The following is a 27799-nucleotide window of genomic DNA, read 5'->3' on the forward strand; positions in this document are numbered from 1 at the left end:
TCGGGGAAGGGGGCATAGTCTGACTGGCAAGGTGTGTGTTGACAGATCTGGCCCCAGACGCTTCAGCCCTAGTTTCCAACCTCCCCTCCTGGCCCTCCCACCCTGCCCTATGGCCTTTCAAACTGTCTTTGCTCCCTCTCCTTCCCTACCACATTTATTTCCTTTTGCTGCTGTTGCGGATAGAGAGGGACCATGGGGCTGTGGGGCCCAGCTCTGGACTGGGGAAGAGCCCACCCTGCCTGGGAGGGCCACTGCCAGTCAGAGAAGGCAGTGCCAGGCTGGCTAGCACAGGAAGTTTCACAGGTTGGGGATCCTGTGCTCTGACTCCACTCGCAACAGCATCCCCAGAGCTCTTCTAATGTCGGAGAAAAGGCCTCGATGCGCGCAGAAGTTGGTGCTTTGGGAGATACCTGTCATTGCTCCCCCAGAGAGCTCGGTCGGCTGCCTCGCCTTGGGCAGGTTTGTGTGCTCAGTCAAGTGCTGGGTGCTGGGCACCAAGCAAAGCAAACGGTCAACATAGGGCCTGCCCTGTAGCTCCGTGGATCATGAAGACTCACACTGGGAGCGAATGCTTAGGAGAGGGCAGCTGCTGCCCGTGGGCAGGAGATCAGGGGGCACACCAGGACCTGTGGCACCATCCCTCAACTTAGAAAGGAGAGGCAGAGACGGCGGCCAGCTGGGTGGCTTTTATTCACTTGAGGATCTTCAGTAGCACCGGCCCCAGCTGCTCCTTCAGCCGGGGATCGATCTGGATGGTGCTCAGCTGTTTGATGTTCAGGATCAGCTGGTGCGCTTGCAGGAAGAGCTCCTTCCCCACAGCTTCCTCCACTCGGTCGCGCCACTTGGCCAGCCTGGGCCTCCCCTCAAATATGTTGCACCCAACACCAACCGGCTGCGGAAAGTGGACGGGGTGGGGGTAGGGAGTAAGTCATTGGGGTCTATGGGTGTCAGGGGCTGGACTGAAGAGGAATGGTGGGAACCACTCCCCCTCTCTCCTGCACCTTCCCGAGAGCAGGAGGACAGTATAGATTTAGAACAGTGGTATGCAGAAGGTCATAGGTAAAGGGTAAAGGGACCCCTGACCATTAGGTCCAGTCGTGGCCGACTCTGGGGTTGTGGCGCTCATCTCGCTTTGTTGGTCGAGGGAACCGGCGTACAACTTCTGGGTCATGTGGCCAGCATGACTAAGCCGCTTCTGGAGAACCAGAGCAGCGCATGGAAATGCCGTTTACCTTCCTGCTGGAGTGGTACCTATTTATCTACTTGCACTTTGACGTGCTTTCAAGCTGCTAGGTTGGCAGGAGCAGGGACCGAGCAACAGGAACTCACCCCGTCGCAGGGATTCGAACCGCCAACCTTCTGATCAGCAAGTCCTAGGCTCTGTGGTTTAACCCACAGCACCACCCGCATCCCCATTGCTGAGTTAGGGGCTAGGCAGACAAGTAAATATCTGAGAGGTGGTTTAGTAGGTGGGGAGTCCCACTGACTCCACCCCCCTGGGTCCTGACTGGGCAACCTGTTTAACTATTTTACCTCCAGCACTCTCTCATATGTTAACGTCACACATAGTTCAGAGGCTGAAGGGGGAAGGAGCTGGGAAATATTGGGAGAGCAGCAGGAAGAAGAAGCACCAGGGGAGAGACAGCTAACAGACTCAGTGTCTCTTGAAAGCATTCCTGACCCCCCCCCCTCTCCCAGAACCCGGCGAGCATTGAGAGTAATAGAACAGAAAACTCGGAGGCAGAAAGCGCAGATCAGCCGGTGCAGGGATGATGTAGAATAGGAGGGACTGAGGGGGTGGGACTTTACTTGGAGCAATTGCATTATCTAAAAGAGACAGCATTCCTTCATCTCTCTCTGTGACTATTGAATAAACTACATGGTAAGAACTCTTCTTGTTTTGATGCTTCTTTGCATCCCGCCGTGAGAGGGATAGGATTCCCTGAAGCCTTGACAGTTGGGAAGATTGCCCTGCACCCTGTTCTCTGTTGGCAGCTGGATCACCCACTTAGGCCACTCAAAACAGCCGCTGATCACCCTTGGGCCATTTGCTCATTCCACAATGTGCCCTCAGTCAGGTTTTGAGGGAAGGCAGGCTGCTCCCCTGCTCTCCCCAGACTGGCCAGGAGGCAGTTCAGAAAGGAACCTGGTGATCCCTGGGCTCAATCCTCACCTGCATGAGCTCCACAATGGCCACTAGGTCTGCCAGCGAGACCTCACTGCCCACCAGGAAGGGCTTGTCCTGCAGGAAAAGCTCCTCCAGCTGAGTCAAGCAGGCGCTCAGCCCCTCCATCACCTCCTGCAGCTTCTCCGGGGGGAGCGGCTGGCCTGTGAAGAGCGGGATTAGCACCTGCACATAGAGAGAGAAAGAGAGAGATATCACATCCACACCACACCATTAAAGCCTGGGAACTGTAGTTTATCCTTCACAGAGCTACACTTTCCCAGGGAAAGCCTGAGAAGTCTGGCTAGAGTGCTAGTCAGGGGAGGCTGGTCATAGGGGGACAACAATGACCTTGGATGGTTTGAACTCAATGGTTTTAAAGTCAGTGATGCACTGGGCAACAGATATAGGACACAACATAGATTTCAACCTTTGGGAGTAACTTTGGAAAAGCGGCTTGAAATTTACAGCATGTTGTTCTTTGAAAGAGAACTGTTTGAAAATGATTCATAGATGGTGTTTAACGCCGAGTAGGCTTGCTAAGATCTACAAGACAGAATCAGATAAGTGTAAAGAGGTAGAGGGAACATTCTTTCACATGTGGTGGACATGTAAAAAGGTAAAAGAGTTTTGGGAAATGATTTATAATGAACTGGAAAAAATTACTTTCCCCCCCAAACCCAGGGTCCTTTCTGCTGGGGATAACTCAGACTGAAATTCCCAAGTGTCAGAAAAGGTTATTTATGTATGCAACAACTGCAGCCTGTGTTTTGTTAGCCCCAAAATGGAAAGTGAGTGAGGTCCCAACTAAAGAAGATTCACAACTTAAGTTGACAGAATTTGCACAACTTGAAGATTTAACATATAGAATAAGAGAGCAAGAAGAACATAGGTTTAGAGAAGATTGGAAAACATTTACTGAACATATGGAAAATAACTGTGTATAGCTGAAAATGGTTGCAGCACTAAGAAGAAGAAGAAGAAGAGTTTGGATTTGATATCCCGCCTTTCACTCCCCTTCAGGAGTCTCAAAGCAGCTAACATTCTCCTTTCCCTTCCTCCCCCACAACAAACACTCTGTGAGGTGAGTGGGGCTGAGAGACTTCAAAGAAGTGTGACTAGCCCAAGGTCACCCAGCAGCTGCATGTGGAGGAGCGGAGACGCGAACCCGGTTCCCCAGATTACGAGACTACCGCTCTTAACCACTACACCACACTGGCTCTCAAGAAAAGAAAAAATCAAAAGAGTAAATAATTTTTAATTGATATGATAGTGTAAAACTGATCAGGATAGTTATTGTAAAATATGCAGGGATGTAAGATACGCAAAATGAACTGTGGAAAGAGAAGAAGGGAAGTAATTGGATATTTTAAAGTATGGCAATACTGTGAGTTGGACAGGAGGCAGCAGCATGAATGGGCAATTTCCATTGCTCGCTGCCTAGAGAGAAGGCAGCCATAGCCTATTACTGTTAAGGGCATTAAGACAGAGGAATTTGGGCAGAGGTTCTGAGATAGGCCTTCCAAAACCTCATCTGTGACCCTGAGCCAAGCAGGTAACCCCCAAAACTGGACAGCCCAGCCAAATCCCACCCATCTCTCTGTTCCCTTACCTTGATCCACATGGCCTTGGGAGCGTTGGCCCGGATATTGGCCTGGTGCCAGGACAGGTATTCATCTACCTTGGCTCGCTTCTGGATGTCCGACGGGTACCAGTGGTCCGGGGTGTTGTACTTGCGGCTCAGGTACAGGAGGATGGCTGTGCTGTGCCCAGAGAAGAGAGGGTGACAGGTGTCAGGGGCACAGTGGGAGCAAATGGAGCAGGGAAGTCCATCTCAGGGCTGGAAGGCTGAGAGCAGACCAAAGCTGTGCCGGAGCCCCAGATACACAAGGACCTGTCTCTGCCCCATGGCAGCAGCCAACCCCTCGCCAAACACCTTATTGAGTCACGTGCTCTGAAGCCGCAGAGAAAGGCCTTCCTGGATGCTGCTGCCCCACTGCAATACACCCACCACCACAATTTACATCGAGCTCAGGACTGGATCGCTTTCCATCTGGTGTCAGCTGAGACAGAGCTCAAAGGAGTTTCCCAACACCAGCGTTTTTCTGTCTCCTGGTGAAGTGAAGGCCCAAGACAGGTTTTGATCATCATGTGAGCTGCACACAGGTGGTCTGAAGCAAGCTGCTGCCATTCCTGTGGAGCCTCTTTTTATTGAGACAAATATGCAAGCTAGGCAGGTACATTCTTGGGCTGTGACCTTTACACATCTTCCGTCCCGAAATCGTGGGGTAGTACAAAGCTATTTTGGCACCTGTTCCACAGCGTCATTTCCCCCTTGCACAGTGTATGACGAATGGAGACAAAAGGTCTCAATGGAAAAGTTTACAGACAGGACACTGCTGACTGCTGAGACCGCAAAAGGTCAGACACAGGGGACGATGTTCCAGCAGCCGTGGCTTGCCTGAGCAGTGGCGTAGCGTGGGTTGTCAGCGCCCGGGGCAAGGCAAGTAATTTGCGCCCCCTAACCCGTGGATTTGCGCCCCCTAACCCTAACCCCCAGATGTTGCGCCCGGTGCGGCTGGCCCCCCCTGCACCCCCCACGCTACGCCACTGATTTAAATATACCTTTGTTAAGAAACCGGAGGCCTTCCTCTTGGGCATTGTCGGCCAGAAAGTGTTTAAAAAGGACAGAAGTTTCTTTATGTATGCGACAACAGCAGCAAGAATACTTATTGCAAAGTATTGGAAGACACAAGACTTGCCCACACTGGAAGAGTGGCAGACGCAATTGATGGACTATATGGAATTGGCTGAAATGACTGGCAGAATCCGAGACTTGGGAGAAGAAACAATGGAAGAGGACTGGAAGAAGTTTAAGGACTATTTACAAAAACATTATAAGTTGTATGAATGTTAAGTATTTGCACGATTTAGAAAATATCAGTTCCAGCAAATAGACTTTGTAAAATAGAAAATTAAGTTATAAGTAAGAAAAGGTCGAAATTTAAGGCAACACTACGTTTAATTTTAAGGTATGAGCAATTGATAAAAATTGTTTTAAATTTAGAAGTATAATATTTGGAAAGTACAAAATATGGTATGAAACAAGGTAATAATTTGCTGACATTCTTATTATAAATAATGCAGGGTAAGGAGATGTGAGGAAGTCCAATCAGTTATATAAGAAAAGTTGTACTGAATGGTTGGTTATATTTTTCTCTTTTTTCTTTTTTATTTCTTTCTTTCTATATGGCTCTTTGGTATTTTGGTTCTGGCTTTTTGTTGTAGGGATCTTGTATTATGTATTTGAAAATTTAAGAAAATATTTATAAAAAAATAAATGAATATTTTTATGGGTGTGGACAATGAGGAGCGTTTCTTATGCTTAATATCTGCAACACATTGAGTGCTCGTCCAGAAAAGTTGAGACTCACCCTCCAGTGCTATGCTCATGAGGCGCTTTCCTTCTCGTTGCTTAGGACTTCGTAGCAGTGGGGGAACCGCCAAAAAAGCCCCTTCGGGCGCACGGGAGGAGCGAGCCGCCCGCTTTCCCGCCCTCGCCGGCCTTCTGGGGCGCACGCAGCGCTCGCGCCCTCCGCAGCCCGCCCAAACGCGCGCCAATGCCGGGCGACGCGCCCCCTCCGGGAAGCGCGACGTAGGCGCCGCTCCTGCACCCGACGGCCTTTTCTGCAGGGCTTCTAGCTGCAAGCGAGTGTGCGCGCAGAAGGCGGTGCCTGGGCTGGGGAGCGCGCAGCCTCGTCCTTTCCTTCGCAGCCTGCACTGTGTGAGAGAGAGTGAGCCACCAGGACCAGGTAGGGGCAGAAGCTCCGAGTGCGCCCCCAAAAATGTTGCGCCCGGTGCGGCTGGCACCCCTTGCACCCCCCACGCTACGCCACTGTGCCTGAGGGGGGGTTTTCCCTGCACCCCAGGGTCACGCGTGCAGGCAGATTGTGGCAGCCTGCTGGCGGGGAAGTGAGCTCCCTCTGGACCCCACTCCCCACTCCGCGATATCCCTACACCTGGCCCCAAACTCCTGACTCCTTTGAGTCTCTGAGCTGTGCTCAACAGCTTCCAACAGTCTTGTGCCCTCGTGACATACAGATGAGATAGAAATTGGGAGGGAGGTAATAAAAGGAAGAACTTCCTGACAGTAAGAGCTGTTCGACAGTGGAATTTGCTGCCAAGGAGTGTGGTGGAGTCTCCTTCTTTGGAGGTCTTTAAGCAGAGGCTTGACAACCATATGTCAGGAGTGCTCTGATGGTGTTTCCTGCTTGGCAGGGGGTTGGACTCGATGGCCCTTGTGGTCTCTTCCAACTCTATGATTCTATTATTCTATTCTAAAAGCCTTCTGGGAAATGATATATAAGGAATTGGAAAAAATGCTTCAATTAACTTTTACCAAAAAAAAAAAAAAAACCCCAGAGGCTTTCTTATTAGGAATTGTAGGTGTGAAATTCCAAGGGAGCAGGAAAGACTCTTTATGTATGCAACGACAGCTGCACGGATGTTGCTAGCTCAGAGATGGAAAGAAGATAAAGTCCCTACCGGAGAAGAATGGCAAATCAAGTTGATGGACTCTGCCGAAATGGCAAAACTGACCGTAAGACTTGTTATGTAGTGTAGTTTTCACCCTGGGCCAACAGGGGGATACTGTATATAGTTTTCACTCAGGTCTGTAGATAGTTTTCACTCAGGTCCGCGGCAGTTATTTTAGGCGGGAACTCTGGGCTGTGGTTGTTACAATGTTGACAGCCGGCTGCCTATAAAAGCAGGCCGGCTGAGCTGTTTGCAGTCAGTTCTATTCCAGCTTACAAAATAAAGAGCTACTTGAAGAAATCGCTGTGCCGGCTGCTATGTCAACCCACAACTTAATACTGGCGACGAGGATGGGATGGATGGACATCAGAGCACAGCCAGATGCGGCCAGCCTCTGAACTGAGCTGAATCACTGAGCTGAATCACAGAGCGAAATCACTGAGCGAAATCACTGGGCAGAACCAATTCAGAGCTGACGGTTCTGGCTAGAGCACTGTGTTCCATCCATCGCCCTTCACGCCGGCATCGGAATCATGGCTTCACTTGTGCCTCTACTGCCGTTTGCGCCAGCCTCTGAATCATGGGACTCCTACCTCGCTCGGTTCGACTGCTACCTCCAAGCCAACGAGCTGACAGCAGTATCAAAGGATCGGAAGCGGGGCCTATTCCTCAGCCTCTGTGGGCCTGAGGTGTTTGAGACGGCCCGAGCATTGGTTGCGCCTGAAGCAGTCCAGGCAACACCATGGGACACGATCCAAGAGAAGCTCCGCAACCACTATGCACCAAAGCCGTCCAAGATTGCTGCCCGCCATGCGTTCTACCACCGGAACCAGGCAGAGGGGGAGTCAATCAACAACTACACCACCGCCCTGCGACAGGCTGCAATGCACTGTGAGTTCCGAGACTTAGACGATGCCCTGATGGATCGAATTGTCTGCGGGGTCCGGGACATCCATCTGCAACGGCGTCTCCTAGCCAAGCCAGACCTCACGCTACAGAAAGCCATTGAGGAGGCTGTGGCCTCAGAAGCTGCTGAACGCTCCGCCCAGGAGATCCGCAAGTCCAGCAGCCCGCGTCTTGCTAGGGAGCCAGTTCCGGTGCATCATGAAGAGGCCAGCAGTGATGAGGCATCCTCCAGTGAAGACGATGACGTGCACCAGACAAAGCGGGAGCGCAGGAAGTTCCAACAGAAGTCCAAGGGCCAACCGGAATGTGCCGGCTGCGGAGGCAACCATTCCCGTGCCAAGTGTCGATTCAGAGACGCCATCTGTAGGAAGTGTTCCAGAAGGGGCCACATCGCTAAGGTCTGCCGATCGGCTCCGTCTGACACCCCCCCTTCATCGACTCGCAAGTCCAAGTCTTCACTCCAGTCTGCCAAGGAAAGTTGTTTCGCTCTCACCAACTGCCGCTGCCTGTCTGGAACCACGATTGGCCAAACCGACTCGCCTACGCGACGCAAGCTGAACGTCACAGTGCTCATTGAAGGAGCTCCATGTGACATGGAGATCGACACCGGGTCTGCCCTGTCCATTGTGTCATGGAGCACCATCAAAAGACTGGTACCCAGAGTGTCCAAAAGGCAACTCGACTCTCACCGCGTACACCTGAGAGACTACCAGGGAAACGACATTCCCGTGGTAGGCGTTGGCCGGTTCCGGATCGCCTTCAAGGATTTTTCGGGCCTGCTCCGGTTGGTGGTGGTCGAAGGTCAGCGGCCAAGCCTCCTAGGGCTAGACTGGTTTGATGCCCTCGGCCTGGAAGTCACCGGCATCAACTGCATCTCTAACGCAGAGACTGAGGGTCTGGTCAAAGACTTTGCCGAGGTTTTTGACGGCACCTTGGGGCAATATACAGGTACGCCCATCTCCTTTAGCCTTGATCCACAAGTCGCCCCCATCAAGCTAAAGCCACGCCGGGTTCCCTTTGCTCTCAAGGCTAAGGTGGACGAACAACTGGACAAACTGATCGCCCAAGGAGTTTTGGAGCCGGTTGACCACGCCAAGTGGGAAACCCCCATCGTCACGCCTGTCAAGCCAGATGGGTCGGTGAGAATCTGCGCTGACTACAAGTGCACGATCAACAAGGCACTTCAGCAGCACGCTTATCCGGTTCCTGTTGTCCAACACCTGCTGCATTCCCTGGGTGAGGGTAAGGTCTTCGCTAAGCTGGACCTTGCCCAAGCATATCAACAACTGCCAGTCGATGATGCCACTGCTGAAGCCCAGACGATCGTCACCCACCGGGGGGCATTCCGTTGCCGCCGGTTGCAGTTCGGGGTGAGTGTGGCTCCTGGCATCTTCCAAAGCCTTATGGAGCGTCTCCTGCAAGGGCTTCCAGGCGTGGTACCATATTTTGATGACGTCTTGGTGTCTGCAGACTCACACCAGCAGCTGTTCGAGCGCCTCCGTGCCGTGCTGACCAGGTTCCAAGAGGCCGGGCTCAAGGTAAAGAGGGAGAAGTGCCAGATCGCCGTTCCACAGGTAGAGTTCCTGGGCTATCTTATTGATGCCTCCGGCCTTCGCCCAACCACATCCAAGATCCGCGCTATCCAGCAGGCCCCCACCCCAAAGAACAAAACGGAGTTGCAGGCATTCCTGGGGCTGCTGAACTTTTATAACATGTTCCTGCCCCACAAAGCCACAGTGGCTGAGCCTCTTCACCGACTCCTTAGCACTAAGACGCCTTGGGCCTGGGGTCATCGGGAGACGGCGGCCTTCAACGCGGTCAAGGCTCTCCTTTCTTCAGACAGTGTGCTGGTACAGTACAGTGAATCCAGGCCGCTGGTCCTTGCCTGCGACGCCTCACCTTTTGGCATCGGTGCTGTCCTTAGTCACCGTTTTCCAGATGGAAGAGAAGCACCGCTCGCTTACTTTTCCAGGACACTATCTCCGACGGAACGGAATTACAGCCAGCTCGACAAGGAGGCATTGGCACTTGTGGCTGGAGTGAAGAGGTTCCATGAATACCTCTATGGCAGGACTTTTGACCTCATCACTGACCACAAGCCACTCCTGGGCCTCCTCGCCGGTGATCGTCCAACTCCACCGGTCCTCTCGCCACGCATGCTGCGATGGACTGTTTTCCTGGCTGCCTACCACTACCGGCTCATCCATCGCCCGGGGAAATCGATGGGCCATGCCGACGCCCTCAGCCGTTGCCCTCTTCCAGCATTTGTGGAAGACCCGGCTCCAGCTTCATCGCTCCTTCTGATTGAGGATCTTCCGGCAGCGCCTGTATCAGCTACCACTGTGGCCTCCGCGTCTGCCCAGGATCGCACCATCAGCCGGGTGCTCAACTGGGTGTGGAGGGGGTGGCCACAAGGGCCTTTTGCATCGGAGTTCCAGCCCTTCGCAACCAGACAACATGAACTCTCAGCTCATCGCGGCTGTCTGCTGTGGGGAGACCGCGTCGTGATTCCCCAGGGACTCCGTCAGCGCGTCCTGGAGGCTCTGCACGTTGGCCACCCGGGAATTGTCAAAATGAAGGCATTGGCTCGGTGTTACGTCTGGTGGCCTAATATGGACGATGCCATCACTGCCTGGGTGTCCGCCTGTCAAGCGTGCCAAGAGTCGAGGCCTGCACCACCGGCAGCTAAGGGACACACCTGGGAGACGCCAAAGACACCCTGGTCGAGGGTGCACATCGATCTGGCTGGCCCCTTTCACGGCCGGACCTTTATGGTAGTGGTGGACGCCTATTCCAAATGGCTGGAGGTCGCCCTGATGCCCTCCACCACTACCGAAGCTGTCATCCGGGTGCTGCGAGGCCTGTTTGCAACGCATGGGTGTCCTGATGTCCTTGTCTCTGACAACGGACCGCAGTTCACGTCAGGCACCTTTGAGCGGTATCTTTTGGGACTGGGCATCCGCCATGCCCTAACGGCACCCTTTCATCCATCCAGCAATGGGCAAGCGGAAAGAATGGTGCGCTCGGCAAAAGAGGCACTGACGCGCCTGGACCGGGGAGACTGGCATGAGCGGGTCGCCGAATACTTGTTCGTGCAACACATCACCCCTCATGCGGCCACAGGGAGGAGTCCTGCTGAACTGCTTATGGGCCGCCGCCTCAGGTCACCGCTCGACCGGCTACACCCGGACTTTGCCGTGGCTGAACCCCCAGGCTGTGCCAACGTGCCACGGTCATTTGTCCCAGGAAACCAGGTCTTTGCCCGGAACTATGTGGGGGACATTCCTTGGGTGCCAGCCACAGTAGTGGGAGTCACTGGACCTCGCTCGTACCAGGTGGCACTCGAAGATGGACGCTTGTGGCGACGGCACATAGACCAGCTTAGGCGCAGGGTTGGGAACTTGGACACTACCGAGGTGCCCCCAACTGCGCTTGCAGCTCCAGAAGAGACACGTACAGATGGCGAGGCCCCACCTACACCTCCCTCGCAAACTGCCAGCGTGGAGCCGAACCAAGCCGCTTCAGAACAGACTCAGACCACTCCACTTGCGGAGGCTCCACCCACAGCAGCGGATCCAGGGGAGTTGGTTCCAACGCCACCTAGGGTCGCACCACAGCCTCAGCGAGAACTGTGTGGCCCTCCGGACTTGGCTACCAGCCCCCGGCGGTCTGGCAGAGTTTCCAAGCGCCCAACTTATTTAAAGGACTATGTTGTTGGACATGTATCACTGTTGGTCTAAGTATGGGAAATGTAACCGATATGCTTTTGTGCCTAATTGAACCATTACGCGTAGTGCTGTATATAAGGAAACCATTACGATTGTAACTAACGCCTTATCTTGGTGGGGAGGGGTGTTATGTAGTGTAGTTTTCACCCTGGGCCAACAGGGGGATACTGTATATAGTTTTCACTCAGGTCTGTAGATAGTTTTCACTCAGGTCCGCGGCAGTTATTTTAGGCGGGAACTCTGGGCTGTGGTTGTTACAATGTTGACAGCCGGCTGCCTATAAAAGCAGGCCGGCTGAGCTGTTTGCAGTCAGTTCTATTCCAGCTTACAAAATAAAGAGCTACTTGAAGAAATCGCTGTGCCGGCTGCTATGTCAACCCACAACTTAATAAGACTCAGGAACCAGGAAGCCCAAAACTTTCATAAAGAATGGGGGAAAATATAATTTACTTTGAAGGCCACTGTAAGCAGTTGAAAACGTTAGCAGGATTGCAATAACGCTTGTAATGTAAAAACAAAATTTAAAAATTCCTTCCAGTAGCATCTTAGAGACCAACTAAGCACACGAAAGCTCATACCAGTGACAAACTTAGTTGGTCTCTAAGGTGCTACTGGAAGGAATTTTTTTATTTTGTTTTGACTACGGCAGACCAACACGGCTACTTACCTGTAATTAGAACTTGTAACGTAACGAGAAGTATTGACACAATGGAGTTACAAAAATTTGGATTATTAAAATAAAGATGCAGCAGAAGGTTTTAACAACAGAACTCACAGAGGAGAAAGTGGGAAGTCCAGAGGAATCTTGTAACATTGAATGTGTTGTGGTATGATTGAAAACTCAAGTATGTGAAATCAAATATATTTTTTTAAGATAGAAATTTGGAGGGGAAGGAAGCCATGGCTGTCTGCCTGCCTTCTTACCCTTCAGACAAAACGAAGGCCTCATCCCTCAAGACGGGAACTTTCTTCACCGCAGTCGCCTTGGGCAGCGGCCCTAAAACCAGGTGGGTTGGAGGGAAGCGACACAGCACAGAGTTAGACCTGGCAGGAAGGTTGGCAGGAGATGCCCAGCACATCCCCAGAAGTCCAGAATCGGAGCTTGCCACCCACTTCTTCCTGGACAATCTCTTCTGAGTGACAGCTGAAGAATTGGTGAGCGTATTTCTGTGTACCAAACACAAACAACAACTCCAGGTTCTGCAGAGCAAATCAGTGGCCAATTTACATTTTGACCCATGCAGAATATCCCAATAAATCAGCTGTGAGTCCAGTGCCATATTTTTTTCTACTCAGAGCGGGCAGCTGGGAGCCCCCAATGTTTGGAGACTGGGGAGGGGGAGAGAAAGTGGGATGTTTGCTCCACTTTGGTTGTCTTGGTTTATAGCCACAGGCAGACCCAAGGAAGCTCTCCACTCCTGGCTAATCTTGCCCCCCAATAATAACCACACCTTGTCTGAAAATACTGGGGGGAAACTGAAAATACTTGTTATTGTCACCTCACCCCCCCACCCCCCACCCCACCTCTGGCCTGGCTTTCAAAGCTGCATGAGAGAAGTTCAAACTATGTTCCGAAGTGGAGTTTGGAAAGAGCCCTGAGCTCAAAGTACAAGGTGTGTTTATCTCTAGCCTTGCATGCAGAAGGGGGCAGGTCAAAGGGCATCCAGTCCTGATCTGACACCAAAGATCTCTTCCCAAGGGAATGAACCTCTGGCTCCGTGAGTTTGCTTGGAAAGGGTCACTGGATTTCAGCAGGAGCCCAGTGGCAACAGCACAGCATCAACGGCCCTTGAAATCCTTATGGCAATATTTACATTGCAAAGAGAACTTCACTCTACAACAGCAGGGGAGTCCCGTTTACTAAAACCGGAGGACTTTCCTTAAACCATATTTTTAGCATCTCTGTCCTGCCTTTCAGCAACAAGGCACCCATGAGTTCTAGCTGAATGCTGCTGGCACAAACTGACCCCTGGAGCAAGAAAAGTACGTTTCCGAGCACAATTCAAAGTGTTGGTGCTGACCTTTAAAGCCCTAAACGACCTTGGTCTAGTATATCTGAAGGAGCGTCTCCACCCCCATCGTTCAGCCCGGACACTGAGGTCCTGCTCCAAGGGCCTTCTGGCGGTTGCCTTACTGCAAAAAGCCAAGTTACAGGGAACCAGGCAGAGGGCCTTCTCGGTAGTAGCACCCGCCCTGTGGAACGCCCTCCCACCAGATGTCAAAGAGAACAACAACTACCAGACTTTTAGAAGACATCTTGCCCTGTTTAGGGAAGCTTTTAATGTTTGATGTATTACAGTATTTTAATATTTTTTTGGAAGCCGCCCAGAGTGGCTGGGGAAGCCCAGCCAGATGGGCGGGGTATTTATTATTATTATTATTATTATTATTATTATTATTATTATTATTATGTGCTTGGAGCCTCCTTTCGAAATGGATGTTATTGGGAAGGGGGAGGTCCTGCTGGGTGAGGAGAGGTGCCACCCAGGTGAGGCAACAAAGGTATCTGTGCAGCCAAAGATCTGCCCACATGCCACCTTCAGCTAGCAGCCATATTCATGCCCCTCAAACGTGGGCTTTGCAAGTGTGGTGTCAGTCCATCCTAGCATGTTTGCCTGAAACAATTCAGGGCCAGGACTGACGACACAGAGCAGGCATTGTCCTGTAACAATCATTTCTTCCATCACTGCTTCTAAGGTTAAAATAACAAGCAGTCCTCTTTTGAAAAACTTGCCAGCATTGTTCATCGGCCCTGTATTTACAATACTCCTAAGCCTGCCTTGCAACCACCTTGACACACATTCATTGGTTTGGCCCATTTCCTGATGGCCCTGAACAGTCTGATGACAGCCACTGTGCTATTTTGTCACACTTGGGACAGACCATGAGCCTGGGGGACTCTTTGTGGGAGAGCCAGAACAGGCAGGAGAACCAACAGCTCCCTCCACAACACTTCCTGGAGCAAAGTAGCTTGGAATTTGACTCATTAGGTGTTGAAGGAAGCCCTGGATAGCAGCCATCCTCTCAATGTGACCACCTGTACAAATCAACTGCCCAAGAACTCCTCTGGAAACCTGTTCCGGGGAGAAGTTTCAACCTGAGCCAGAAGCTAGCAGGCAAACATGTTCACACACAGCAGGAACAAACAAGCGCCATATTCCAGAAACGAAAATAACGAAGGGGAAGGCGAGAATACTTAGGGCGGCCACCCGATCTGTCAGCTGGTGGTACATACCTCCTGCTGGCTCACAAACATCTTTTGAAAGAGGCTGCAAGAACTTGAAAGCCCCCAGCAAAGCCACTGAATGGGGGCACTGAGCCCAGGTTCAAGTTTGGCCTTCTGACCATTGGCCCCACAGAACTGGGGGCATCTCCATGCAAACAGTGGGGGAGCCCCGGAATCAGAATTGCTTGTGGGGGTATGGGTGTGTGTGTGTGAACTCCAGGCTCTTGCTGCTTCCAACCCTCTGAACCACGCCAACCTGGGTATCTGGCCTGTGGACTACCCTGATTTTTCTGTATTATACAAAAGCATCGCCCAGCCTCTCAGCTCTTACCTGACAGCGTGGCTCCCTCTGGGTTGCTTGCGCCCTGCACTTTCGTCCCCAGGATGGAATCTGGCAGGAGAGATGCAAAAGCATCAGGAAAGGGAGGGGAGCAGAAAGGCAGGCATCCATCTCAGATGGGAGAACTGCCCTCTTGCCCAGTTGAAGACCCACCTTCCCAAACTCAGGCAGCTTCAGGGTTTCTCGTCAGTCATGTCAAAGCAGAGAGCCACCTGCAATATTCAGCTGGCCGTGATGACTCCCAGATCACAACAGAAGCTGCTGAAACGGACTGGGATTCCACAGAGCCCACCAGAGAAGGCCAGTCCCAAGAATGGAGAAGCAGGTAAAGGGAGAGACTTGCCCCCCCCACCAAGTTCCTTACACCAGAGGGGGCTGTTCCAGCAGGACCAACCCCTACCAAGTGATCCTTCTAACCAGGCCCATTGCACAGAGGAGGGTTGAGGCCAACTTCCGGCCAAGTCCCTCAGAGTTATTTTTTCCTGGGAAAATTAATCCCAGATTGTTACAACTCTTCTTCCTCCTGATCTCAGAGTCACTAACACATGTCAGAACTTGGCACATAAACATTTGGAGGAGAAAGAGGGAATACTTTAAAAAAAATATATTTATTTGGTTTTTTAGATTAAAGTTTTACAATCACATATCCAACATAAAAACAAGATTCCAAAGAATCTCCTGGAATTCTCCCTCCTCCCCTTTGTGGCTCCCATTAGTCATTTCCTCCTGCATCTTTTACAGTAATCCAAATCTTTTACATCTCCATTATGTCCAAAATTCACCATTAAACTACAAGCGTTATTCCAGCCCTACTAATGATTTTAGCTGTTTACAATGGTGTTTTTTAAAGATATATTATAAAATTTCCCCATTCCTTATTAAAATTTTGGTCTTCCTGATTTCCGATTCTTCCGGTCATTTTTGCCATTTCAGCATACTCCATCAAACTTAATTGGCCATCCTTTTCTGGTAGGGACTTTATCGTCTTTCCATTCACTGAGTCTAAAGCATGGCGAGAAAAAGGGAATACTTGCCATGCTTAAAATCAGTGAATGTCTCCTGCTAGGGAGAAGGGGAGGGGGAGAGGTGCACTTAAAACCAGGTCTTCTGAAAGCAGGCAGCAAAATGAGGAAGTATCTCACCTTTGGAACACCCAGAGCATCGTGGCTTCTCCAAGTCATTAAGAGACAGGGGTCTTCCCTCTCCCCCATGCAACATCTCTGCACTTTTTCTTCGGGAGATAAATCGACCCACCCTGACCTCAGCGCCCCCACCCCTCCTTCGCTGCCAGCACAGAGGTGCCGGAAGGCAGGTGCATTTAGCTCACCTTTGAACAGCTCCACAGCTCTGAATTCAAAGGGGATGTTGTTCTTCTTGGCAAAGAGGTAGACGGCTCGGCAGGGCTGGGAGAGGAGGTCTAGGTACAGCTCCAGCACCATGGTGGTCCCTGGGCATGGAGAGGCAGAGCAGCGGAGAGCAGAGATTTTCCTATGTGTAGTCTGCCTTTGGCAGAACACCCTCCCAGGAAGAACAGGAACTGCAGCAGGGCAGAGAGCGAGGGAGTAGCAGAACGCGGGAGCCTGCCAGCCAGCCAGATGTTCTCCTTGAGGGGCGGGGTATTGACTCCAGCAGGCAGGGACTTTTGCTTTCTTTTTTTCTGGAAAAGTACAAGAAGCGAAGCACGTGCGACTGGCAGAGCCTGCGGTGGCAGTCAACAAGGAGGGCGCAGACCCTCAAGGCCTGGTTGGATGGGTCAAAAGCCCAGGAGAGGCTCTTTGACCCGAGAGCCTGCTCACTGAAATATTAACTTTGCAAAACGCTGGCTGGTTTCCCAGGTGCTTCGTACATCTCTAGTGCACCAACAGATACTGCACACATTCCTGCGGAAATTTCTATGCCCACCATTTGCAGGTGTCTGACAGGCAGGCAGAAAGTGCGGTAGGTGGCTTAGCCAAGTGTAGAGAGACTCTTATTGTATCATTGTCTCCACCCCTAACATTCAGCCCAGACACTGAGGTCCAGCTCCGAGGGCCTTCTGGCAGTTTCCTCACTGTGGGAAGTGAGGCTACAGGGAACCAGGCAGAGGGCCTTCTCGGTAGTGGCACCTGCCCTGTGGAATGCCCTCCCATCAGATGTCAAGGAAGTAAAGAACTATCTGACTTTTAGAAGACATCTGAAGGCAGCCCTGTTTTATGTTCTACTGCAGTTTTATAATTGGAAGCTGCCCAGAGTGGCTGGGGCAACTCAGTAAGATGGGTGGCATATGAATAATAAATTGTTGTTGTTATTCCATCCCCCGATTGCTGCTGACCCAAGAAACAAGCCACAGCCTGCAAGGACACAGTAGAGCTAACTGTACCAACATCCAGCAAAGATGAAACTTCTGGGAGAGAAAGGCTTATCAGAAGGGGAGGTTTGTACCGAAGGAGTCGACAGCAAGGGACAGCATCTGCTCTTAATTTGTTCTTGAATGACTCTCATTCTGCTCTTAATTTGTTCTTGAATGACTGCCTGGCTGTTTTCTAAGTGGGCTGTCCTGGGCTTACAATGTCACATGGTGGCAACATGTCTTGGAAATAAGATCCTTTTGGATCTGTGGGGAGCAAGGAGTGTCCCCATTATAACAATAGATACAGGATCTGGCTTCCCACTGTGGTTGACCAGATGCTTTCAGCAAACCCCTAAAGCTCAACTTGACCATCATGATTAATAACAGTGACTTCTCCTCCACCTCAGCTTTTAATTTGTCTAATTGCCTTTTTAAGGTTGTCTAAGCTAGTGGCCTTGGCCAACTCGTGTGGGAATGAAACCCACAAAACATCAGACCATTCTTTGCCCTCAAACTACTGCCAATAGGTTTCACTGGATGAGGGAACAAGATTTTCTCCATCTCATGTACAATTTCCTAAGCCGCCATCACATTTCCCATTCACTGCCACACATACAGTGGTACCTAGGGTTACATACGCTTCAGGTTACATACGCTTCAGGTTACAGACTCTGCTAACCCAGAAATAGTGCTTCAGGTTAAGAACTTTGCTTCAGGATGAGAACAGAAATCGTGCTCTGGTGGCACGGCGGCAGCGGGAGGCCCCATTAGCTAAAGTGGTGCTTCAGGTTAAGAACAGTTTCAGGTTAAGAACGGACCTCCGGAACTAATTAAGTACTTAACCCGAGGTACCACTGTATTTTCTTCTAAATAAAGAAGCCCCAACCGTTGTGATCTTTCCTCACAGGGGGCTTCCTCCATCCCCCTGGATCATCTTGGCTGTTCTTTTGCGCAACCTTTCCTAACTCTGCAATACCCTTTTGGAAGTGGGGAGACCGGAGCTGTACATGGGATTCCAAATGTGGTTGCATCACAGAACTGAATAGACACTACAGTACTGACAGCTTTATTTTCCATCACTAGTCTGGAATTCACCTTTTTCCCCGGAGCGGCCGCACACTTGACTCAACATTTTTGCTGAGCCCAAGGCCTCTTTCCCCAGGTACTTGCCGACATCACTGTGGAGAGGAATGAAGTGGGGATGTTTCTGCCCCAACATGTATCACTTGACACTTCAGTTGACCCTCATCAGCCATTTTGCTGCCCACTGATGCTGCTTGGATGAATCTTCTGTGATATCTTTGCTGTCTCGCTTGAGTTTTCCCCATCCTGAATCATTGGTGTCATTCCCAGACATAGCTGCCACACTGCTTGCTCCTGACTCCCAGTCATTTAGGATCAGGCCTATAAGAACTGCTGCTGCAGCTACCACCCAGGAGGACTCCCCTGCTCAGCGCCTGAGGGCCCCAGTCCTGCCACTCACCACCTGGCCCAGGGCAGGGCCTGATGGGCTCTATAAAGGACTGCTGCCACTGCTGGGCAGAGAGGGCTCTGTTTTGTTTTTGGTTTAAATTGCTGTTATTTTTTACCTATGTCATTTTAAATTGTGATATGAATGTATTCTTAGTTTTAGATTTTGATTTATGTGGAAATTGTTTCCCATTTGGTTGTGTATTTTTTTTGATGTGGTTTATTTACTATTTATGACTTTTGTTATGTAAATCTTGTCATGCTGTAAGCCGCCTTAAGCATTGGTTTTTTTTAACAGTGGAAAGGCGGCATACAAATAAAAAATGATGATGATGATCAAATTAAAAAGCCCTGTTCCTGATACAGACCCATCTCTTCCTCCCAGTAACAGTTGTATTTACATACTTCTCAACATTATGGAGAAGCACCCCCCCCAGGCAAGACTATGATCTTGCCCAGCCAGAGCAGCTGGAGGCACCAAATGAACCCCCTCTCTTTATTGGATCAGGCTCTTGAAAGAGATGAATGAGCAGCACCAGGATCCTGGTCCTCTTTGCACGGTTGGGCCTTGCATAAGGATCATTGGGTAGTAGCTAGCAGCTTTAAGTGCATGGTAGTTGAGGCTGTTCCTTAGGTGGGCGGCCAAGGCAAGTTCTGTCCTACCCCCCTTGTACAGGGAGGGGGCACAGATCTACGACAAAGGATCCAAGGGTGAAAGACACAAAAGGTGAAGCAGCACACAGAGGACTTCCTCTATCCTAAGGCTCCTTGCCCCATCAATGTGGAGAAATGAGAGTAAAGCAAATGAAGTCCTCTTTGACCTTCTCCCTAGTCCACCTACCTAAAGGTCTTTTTCACACAGATGGAAAGACACACAAAGAGGGACAGGATGGATCCTCCCACCCCTCAGTTGGCCACTCCCAGTTAGGATTTTGGAATGGATGCAGTGTTTTGATTCAGGAAGAACCACAACTCTCTCTGGACATGGAAGAATGGGCAGAATTTCTAGAGGGGTGGCTCCTTTTGCCCAGAGGTCGTCCAGAAAAGGAGCCAAGTCACAAGGCTTTCCGAGATTGGACCAAAAGGTTCCCGTACCCCCCTGGGCCCTCTGCTTCACGGCGTGAACTCTTCTCCTGGTGACCAGCCCTGAGTCCCAGAGATGACAATAAGGAGAAGTGGCACCGGGGTGGGGAGCGTTGCTGCTCCAATTATATTTGAAGAGACCAAAACGTGTTGGTTGGTTCTTGAGCTTTATTGAGGGGACTCTGCCCTCCAATGGCGTTTACTTCACATACTTCAGCAAGTGCTGCTTGATTTGTTCCCTCATTTCAGGAGGGAGTTGATCCTCCGTCACATCCTTGGCTTTGAAGAGCTCCCTGTGGGCCTCGGCAAAGAGGTCCTTCCCCACGGCTTCTTCCACTCTGGAGCGCCAGGCAGCCAGCTTGGGTCTACCTTCAAAGACGTCGTAGCCGGCGGCTACAGGCTGCAAAGAGAAGGAGAGTGATTTGGCACTGTAATAAACGAAAATCTGCCCTTATTCCCTTATGAGGAACACAAGAGCCCTCATAGAGTCCTTTGTAGGTTCTCCATCGGTCGGAGGAAAAAAACGAGGCCAACCAGAGAATATTGAGAAGCAAAGGAGCTTGTAAGCTTGATCTTTATTGATCTGTTGCAATACGGTGCTTCCCTCACACGCAGGAGAGGAGGAGGAACCCAGAACAATGCCGCGCAAGGCCTTATAAAGATTTTTGAAACTGCTACCCTGTAGATCAAGACCACCCCCAGAAACATCATACATACATCACAGAAGGGGTGTAACCTAAGACTACCCCTCAGATACATCACAGAAAAGGCAGTCTAAAACAGAAATTTGAATGTTGTTTTTCTCCTGTCCTTGTTTATCTCCTGTCTGGCAAGTTACCTGTTAATGCTTACTGGATTGATACCCTGGGGAGCCTGGCCAGTCTTTTGTAATGATAAGTACTTAGTTCCTGAGCCAGATCACAGGCTCACCCTATTCATACACAGATATACCCTTAAGAGAGGATTTGTGAAGGAAAAGGCAATGGGGAGGCTCCTCCATTTGACCTTGCAGAGAAAACACCTGGTCAGCCTGGGAGTCAAAATGGCTCCATAGCTGCTTTCCTGTGCAGCTTCAGACATGTGGCCTATATTTCTATGTACGTGTTTGCTTGGTACATTTATGAACCTTTATTATATACATAAGACCATAATTTATTTATTTCAGCACGGATGCAGCCCCATCACCTGCTCAAGAGGGCTGCTACCATTCAATGCCGGGAGTCCAAAGAGCGATAGAGGGGCAGAGAGAATTATCAAGTGGAAGAATGATCAAGGATTTGCTTGTATGCATGCAAATAAAACGCCGTCGGTCCCGTCAGCCACTCAGTGCTCTGGATTCCTCAAGGACCGCCTCCTTCCTTATGAACCTACCTGGACCCTGAGATCATCTTCTGAGGCCCTTCTTCATGTGCCTCCTTCTCAAGAGGTCCAGAGGGCGGCAACACAAGAACAGGGCCTTCTCTGCAGTGGCTCCCCATCTGTGGAATGCTCTCCCCAGGGGAGTTCACCTGACGCCTTCATTACACACCTTTAGGCACCAGGCAAAAACATTCCTTTTTAACCAGGCCTTTGCTTGACCTGATTGACATCCTATGGCCTTTCCAAATGTTTTTTTTCTGTGGGGGGGGGCGCTATTGGGTTGTTGGTTTTATTTTTATTATGTATTTTGTGGTTTTATATCTTGATTGTATTCTGTGAACTGCCCTGAGACGCCCAGGCATAGGGCGGTATATAAATTCAATCAATAATAATAATAATTCCGCCCATGTTGAATCAGAGAAGGTCAAAGTCATGACTGAAGTCTTCACAGTCTGTGAAGAGCCTGGCTCCACAGATTTTTATCCTTAGAGCAGAATGATTAGAGGAACTTTCAGTGGGAAATGCAATTATCTGTACGAACACCACTTAGAATGATAATGAGTACAGTGGTACCTTGGGTTAAGGTCCGTTCTTAACCTGAAACTGTTCTTAACCTGAAGCGCCACTTTAGCTAATGGGGCCTCCTGCTGCTGCTGCCGTGCCGCCACAGCACGATTTCTGTTCTCATCCTGAAGCAAAGTACTTAACCTGAGGTAATATTTCTGGGTTAGCGGAGTCTGTAACCTGAAGTGTCTGTAACCTGAAGCGTATGTAACCCGAGGTACCACTGTATGAGGTATACAATCAAACACAAACAATAGTTATTTTGGAAAGCCTGCCTGGATAGTATTATTAACACCTGGATTGCTAATTGATTTCTACTTCCTGCTATATGCCTTTGAAGTATTTTTCGCTCTATAACACGCACCCGACCATAACACACACATAGTTTTTAGAGGACGAAAACAAGAAAAAAAATATTCTAAACGAAACAGTGGATGTATGATTTTTGTGGTTCATGCGGTGGCCACACACATGTGATCTGACAGTGAGTTTGGAGTAGCCCAATGCAAAAATCCTGAGGATCCATGTGGATTCATGCTTTGTAACCACGTTTTTGCACCCCAGGCAACAGTGGGTGCGTGATTTTTTTGGTGCAACATGTAGCCATGGACATGCTATGTGATCTGATGGTGATTTTGGGGTGACCCAGTGCAAAAATCCTGAGGATCCGTGTGGATCTGTGCTTTGTAACCACGTTTTAAGAGGGGAGGGAAGGAAAAGCACTCAAGGGACAAGGAGCACGGGTGGGGTGGGTGGAGAAGGATGCTGCTAATAATGCAGAAGAGGGGTATAAGGAGAGAAGAAGCATGCGTGGGGTGGGTGGAGAAGGATGCTGCTAATAATGCAGAAGAGGGGTATAAGGGGAGAAGGCTCCTCTCCTCTCCCACTTTGCTCCTTTAAAGCAAGTAGGCTCTGCTTTTCTCCCTCCTCCCTGCTCATCCCCAGCTTAGCGAGCTGAAAAACTTTGCTGCTATGTAGCGAGCTGAGTGGGGAGGAGAGAGGGACAGAGAGCCTGCTTGCTTTAAAGGAGCCAGCCGGACAGCAGCCGCTTACACTCGTGGAAGGGGAACCATGGATCCTCTGCTCACAACTGCAGCAGATCTCCCCGCCACCCGCAGGCATTCGCTCCATAACACGCACAGACATTTCCCCTTACTTTCTAGGAGGAAAAAAGTGTTATAGTGCAAAAAATATAGTAAATGCTGAAGAAGAAGAAGACGAAAACTTGGGTTTCAGGATTAAGAGGCTGAAAATAACTCCTGGGAGCCCTGAGTTGCTTAGCTGAGAAGAAAGAATCTGAGAGAAGAACAAACTTGCAAACATGCTACGCTGTTTCTTTTTAAGCAAGGCCAGAAGAAATGTTCCCAAGCTTTCATTTGTTTGGCAAGAAGAGACACCGTGCCTGCATTGTTTTTCTGTCGGGGGTAGGTGGGAGGAAATCAGGTGCCTGAGCTCACTCTGCATGCATTTTGAGAAAAGCTATCATTGCCAAATGTGCAAGGAAATCTGCCCCACCATACCCATTAACCGTCCCGATTTGAGTGGGACATCCCGGCTTCTGATGAGAGATCTTGGAATGTCCCGTTTTTTCTCTTGTGCTGTGGCACAAATTAGCTGGCTTGCGCCAGAGCGTCCGACCAATATACAATTGCTTTTTGCTCTCATGCTAGTCAGCTGGCACGTGCACCAGACAAAACCCTCGCATGAGATGGCTGGTTCCAGCGAGAGCTCAGCACCAAAAAAATGAGCGTCCTAGTTTTGATCAGTGAGATGCTGGATATACATCATGAGTGGGGTAGCATCTCTGTGGCACCCAGCCCCTGCTTCTGGCTGGCCACTGTGGGAAAACGGCACTTAATTAGACATACCTTTGGCATGACCCAACAGCCAGGCTCGCCTCACCTCCTGAGGACCCCAGTTCTAATGTTCCAAAAGAGAGAAAATCTTCCACTTCTCTCTTCCCACACTTCCTGTTCTGGAGTGTGACTGGATTGGTGGGGGGACTGATTGGAGGAGGGAATGTGGGAGTGAGAGGGAGGGTCTACTGGGATGTTGGGGAAGGAGCAGGTGGGTTTAGGTAGAGTCTCAATTGGGGTCCATGAGGTTGGAAAACAAAGAGACCTCGTATTTCAAGGTTTCTGAGCGAAACAGCCCATGAACTGCATTCACCAAGACGTTGGTTGTTTATTCTCTCAAGAATAAATGTTAAATCCCTGTCTCTCTCTCACACACAGTTTATATTTTATACAGTTGCCAATTTTGTACACTTCTGTCCCGACTGGAATCGTCTTGTTCCTAAACTAAAAAGCTCCAGGTGTGTGTGTGTGTGTGTGAAGGAAATAAGCAGTTATCCTATCTTTAAAAGACATCTGAAGGCAGCCCTGTTTAGGGAAGTTTTTAATATTTAATGTTGTATTGTTTTTAACATTTGATTGGGAGCTGCCCAGAGTGGCTGGGGAGACTGAGCCAGATGGGCAGGGTATAAATAATAAATTATTATTATTATTATTATTATTATTATTATTATTATTATTATTCAGCCACCTGGTCACTTGGGTTCCCAGTTTGCAGCTCTGACCTCTTCTTTTTGAGATGTGGTGATCCCACCTGGCTCTGGCTAGCAGGAAGTGATGAGGTGCCTCAGCCTCGCCAGGAGCCAAAGGCCATTTTCTCCCAGAGACCCCCAGACCTCATCACCCCCCAGCACTCACCTGCATGATTTCTACAATGGCCACCAAATCTGCCAAGGAGATTTCCGTGCCAGCGATGAAGGGCCTGTCCTGGAGGAACTTCTCCTCAAACAGCTTCAGGGTCTCTTTCAGACTTTCAAGGAATTCTTCGAGCTTTTCGGGAGGGGCAGGATGTCCCAGGAAGAGAGGCAGCAAAGCCTATGCAGAGAAGGAGGCAAGAGGGAATTGACACCGGAGACGTTCTAGGTATGGCTCTTTACCTCTCATCGCCGGGTGAGAGAAAGGAAAAACGATGGCAGCTGTCAGCATTTCATCTCTCGTGGGTGGGCAGGGTCTCTCTAACAGATATACATTCACAGGCCACAAAACTAAGCCCAGCTCTGGTCCCCTTATTGCAGCAGAGACTTCTCCTCTGTAAATTGTCAGCTGGGTCAAGAGGCAGCTCCGGCCCTTACCTTTGCCAGGTACACTTTGGTGCCATACATTCGCGTGGCCATGTGTTGCCAAGACAGATATTCGTCCACGCGGGCTCGCTTCTGCAGGTCGGAGGGGTACCAGTGGTCAGGGGTCTTGAATTTCCTTGCTAGGTACAAGAGAATGGCAATGCTGTTTGGGTAGAAGAGAGAGAAGAAGAAGAGAAGGCAACAACGGTGAATAACAACGGATGCAGTCGGATGCAAACAAGTTGGGGGACTTTTCTTCTTCTAATTACACATACAGTAGATGCTTATAGGACTGGCAGTGACTGACCAAGGATGAGGCCTTGTGGTCATAGGGAAGAGCTCGATGAAGACGTGCTCTGTAGTGGCGCCTGCCCTGTGCAACGCCCTCCCATGAGATGTCAAATAGATAAAACAACTATTTGACTTAAGCCTTAAAAGACATCTGAAAGCAGCCCTTCAGGGAAGTTTTTTATTGCACAGCTGTATCTAGGAAGTCAAAAAGAACACAAGGTATGGCTTTCTATTAGTTTCCGATTGCGCAGGTGTGCTGGAAACAATAGTGGAAGCCATGCCGGATGTTCGGCTTCAAAAAAAGTTAGAAAATGAGAACACTCACTTCCAGTTTTCGATCGTTCAGGAGCAGGAACTTTCGACTCCCAAGGTGTTCAGGGGCCGAGGTACAACCGTAATGGTTTATTGTGTTTTAATATTTGTTGGGACCTGAGTGGCTGGGGCAACCCAGTCAGATGGGAAGCATGTAAGTTGTTATTGTTATTGTTGTTGCTGTTGTTATTAATTTAGACACACTGTCCCAGTGTGCAGCAACTGTGTGGAAAGGAAATTCCACACTAGTGATCGCTAGGAAAGGAATTGAGAATAAACCTGCCGGTATTATAACGCTGTTATACAAATCTGTGGTGCGACTGCTTCTGGAATATTGTGAATAGTTCTGGTTACCCAACCTCAAAAAGGGTATTGTAGAGTTACAAAAAGTCCAGAAAAAAGGCAACCAAAATTATCAAGGGGATGGAGTGAATTCCCTATGAGGAAAGGTTGCAACATGAAAACACAAAATCCCAAAGGGAGGAAAGCAGAGATTTATGGGTTTCCAGCAGGATCTGGTGCACAGTGAAGTTGCAGGGGGCCTGTGTGGCGACTCCCCAACACAAACACACAAAATAACAGCGCTGTGGGTCCTTCTTACCTCTCTGCCAAGGTGAAGTCGCCATCCTTCAAGGCGGGCACTTTCCCCAGCAGATTCACCTTGCCAAACTCCTTTGTCCTGTTTTGCCCTGGAGAGATGGACAAAAGGAATCAAGAGGCAGCTATTCACTCATAAGAACCATGACGCAGGACCCTGCCTTGACCCACCCTGGATGGAGGGTGCTGGTTACCCCCACCTGACCCCCCACTCATGCTTCCTCTTACCTCTTTACTGGATTGCTTTGGTTGGGAGGTGAGGGGCAGCTGGGCAGGGGCTGTGTGCTTGTCAGCCATTTTCCTAAGTCAGCTCTTAGGTAATAAATCTTTTTCACACCCACAAAGTAAGTAGAATCAGAACAGTGCAGAGAACAAGCCAATTGCTCGGGAATGGATGGAAGCAGATGGACATCTGCCTCAAGCATACCTGGGGTGTGGGAATGCACAGAGGCACCGATACACAAGTCAGCCTTGCATCGATACCAAAGGTCAGCAAAGAGCGAATTCTTCTGTGTCTGGGCAGCTCAGGCTTTGCACCGATTGGGCAAAAGGGAGGGGGAAATGAGCTGTGCCCCGGCAGACACTGCCACAAGCCAGGGGTCTTTTTGCAAAGCTCCTTTCTCCTCCTTGCATTCCAGTTAATCATTCTACAACAGTCACCGTTTTTTTCCTGCTTGCCACAGATATGAAATTCACGGCTGCTTTTATTAGGAAACAATAAATTCTTACCCGCCCTTTATCAAGAGGCCCCAACGATTTGAAAGCAAAACTATTAGAAACAGCGAAAGCCTATTTTAAATGTTAGGAAGTAAGACCTCTTCAATGGTATCAAGTTGCGAGGGAACCCAAAGCTCCAAGTGAGATTCCCGAACCCTTCCAAGGTCTGCACAGCCATTCAGACAACCTGTGTCAAGCAGTCAACAGGCAACTTGAGTGACCCTCTTTCTCTCCCCCCCCAATTTTATTAATTTTACAAACAAAAAATACAAATAAACACACATCAATAAAGTCATACTGTATGTGGAGATTCTCCAAATCTCACGACTTCCCCCCATTCCATCCATAGTATCTTATTATAAGCATCTACAACTGCATATTAGTCTGTACAGTGGTACCTCGAGTTAAGTACTTAATTCGTTCCGGAGGTCCGTTCTTAACCTGAAACTGTTCTTAACCTGAAACACCACTTTAGCTATTGTGTCAGAATCCTGCTCGTTTCCATCTGCTTAAAGTGGTCTCCTAGATAACTTATAATTTTCCCCCATTCTTTTATGAAGTTTTTGTCCTCTTGGTTTCTGAGTTTCACAGTCAGCTATGCTATCTCGGCATAGTCCAACTTGGTTTGCCATTTGAGAGTGACTCTCATTTAATCCATCCTTGTCCGAGTCAAACAGGGAGTTCAAGCCAGCCCCCCACCCATCAAATAAGCCCCCTGCCCAGCCCCTGCAACTCAAGACTCTGCACCCAGGATCTTGTGACTAACTCTCCCTGCCCCATCCACCAGCCTCACCTTGGATGAGAGCCACGTGCTTGAACTCAAAGGGGATGTTGTTTTTCTTAGCAAAGATAAAGACAGACCGGCAGGGTTGGGAGAGGAGGTCGAGGTAAAGCTCCACCACCATCCTGGCAGCAGCAGGGACAACCGGAGCAGGGAATCGGCTGGCAAGAGGAGGAGAGAGTAAACAGTGCTTTCCCGCTCCTGGGAGATCTGGGCTGGGCTGCTGGGCCTCTTGTACCTTGGCCAGACCAACTCGTCAGCAG

At 49.9% G+C, this 27799-nt stretch overlaps 1 protein-coding gene across 1 annotated transcript; it reads right to left on the reverse strand.

Annotated features, from left to right (window-relative positions):
* Positions 1-691: 691 nt before the first annotated feature.
* Positions 692-27793, reverse strand: LOC309358891 (uncharacterized protein; the record flags this gene model as incomplete). Its single annotated transcript, XM_081892159.1, has 12 exons — positions 27549-27793; positions 26043-26130; positions 24851-25001; positions 24417-24593; positions 19983-20182; positions 18325-18407; positions 16228-16632; positions 14892-14951; positions 12259-12331; positions 3777-3927; positions 2174-2350; positions 692-892 (listed from the first exon to the last, which is right to left on the reverse strand). The coding sequence occupies exons 1-12, from the start codon at positions 27658-27660 to the stop codon at positions 692-694; spliced, it is 1878 nt and encodes a 625-aa protein (XP_081748285.1). The 5' UTR covers positions 27661-27793.
* Between the last annotated feature and the right edge of the window lie 6 nt (positions 27794-27799).

This window comes from Podarcis melisellensis, assembly GCF_964234715.1.
Source record: "Podarcis melisellensis genome assembly, chromosome: 16".
In the NCBI taxonomy this organism is placed as follows: domain Eukaryota; kingdom Metazoa; phylum Chordata; class Lepidosauria; order Squamata; family Lacertidae; genus Podarcis; species Podarcis melisellensis.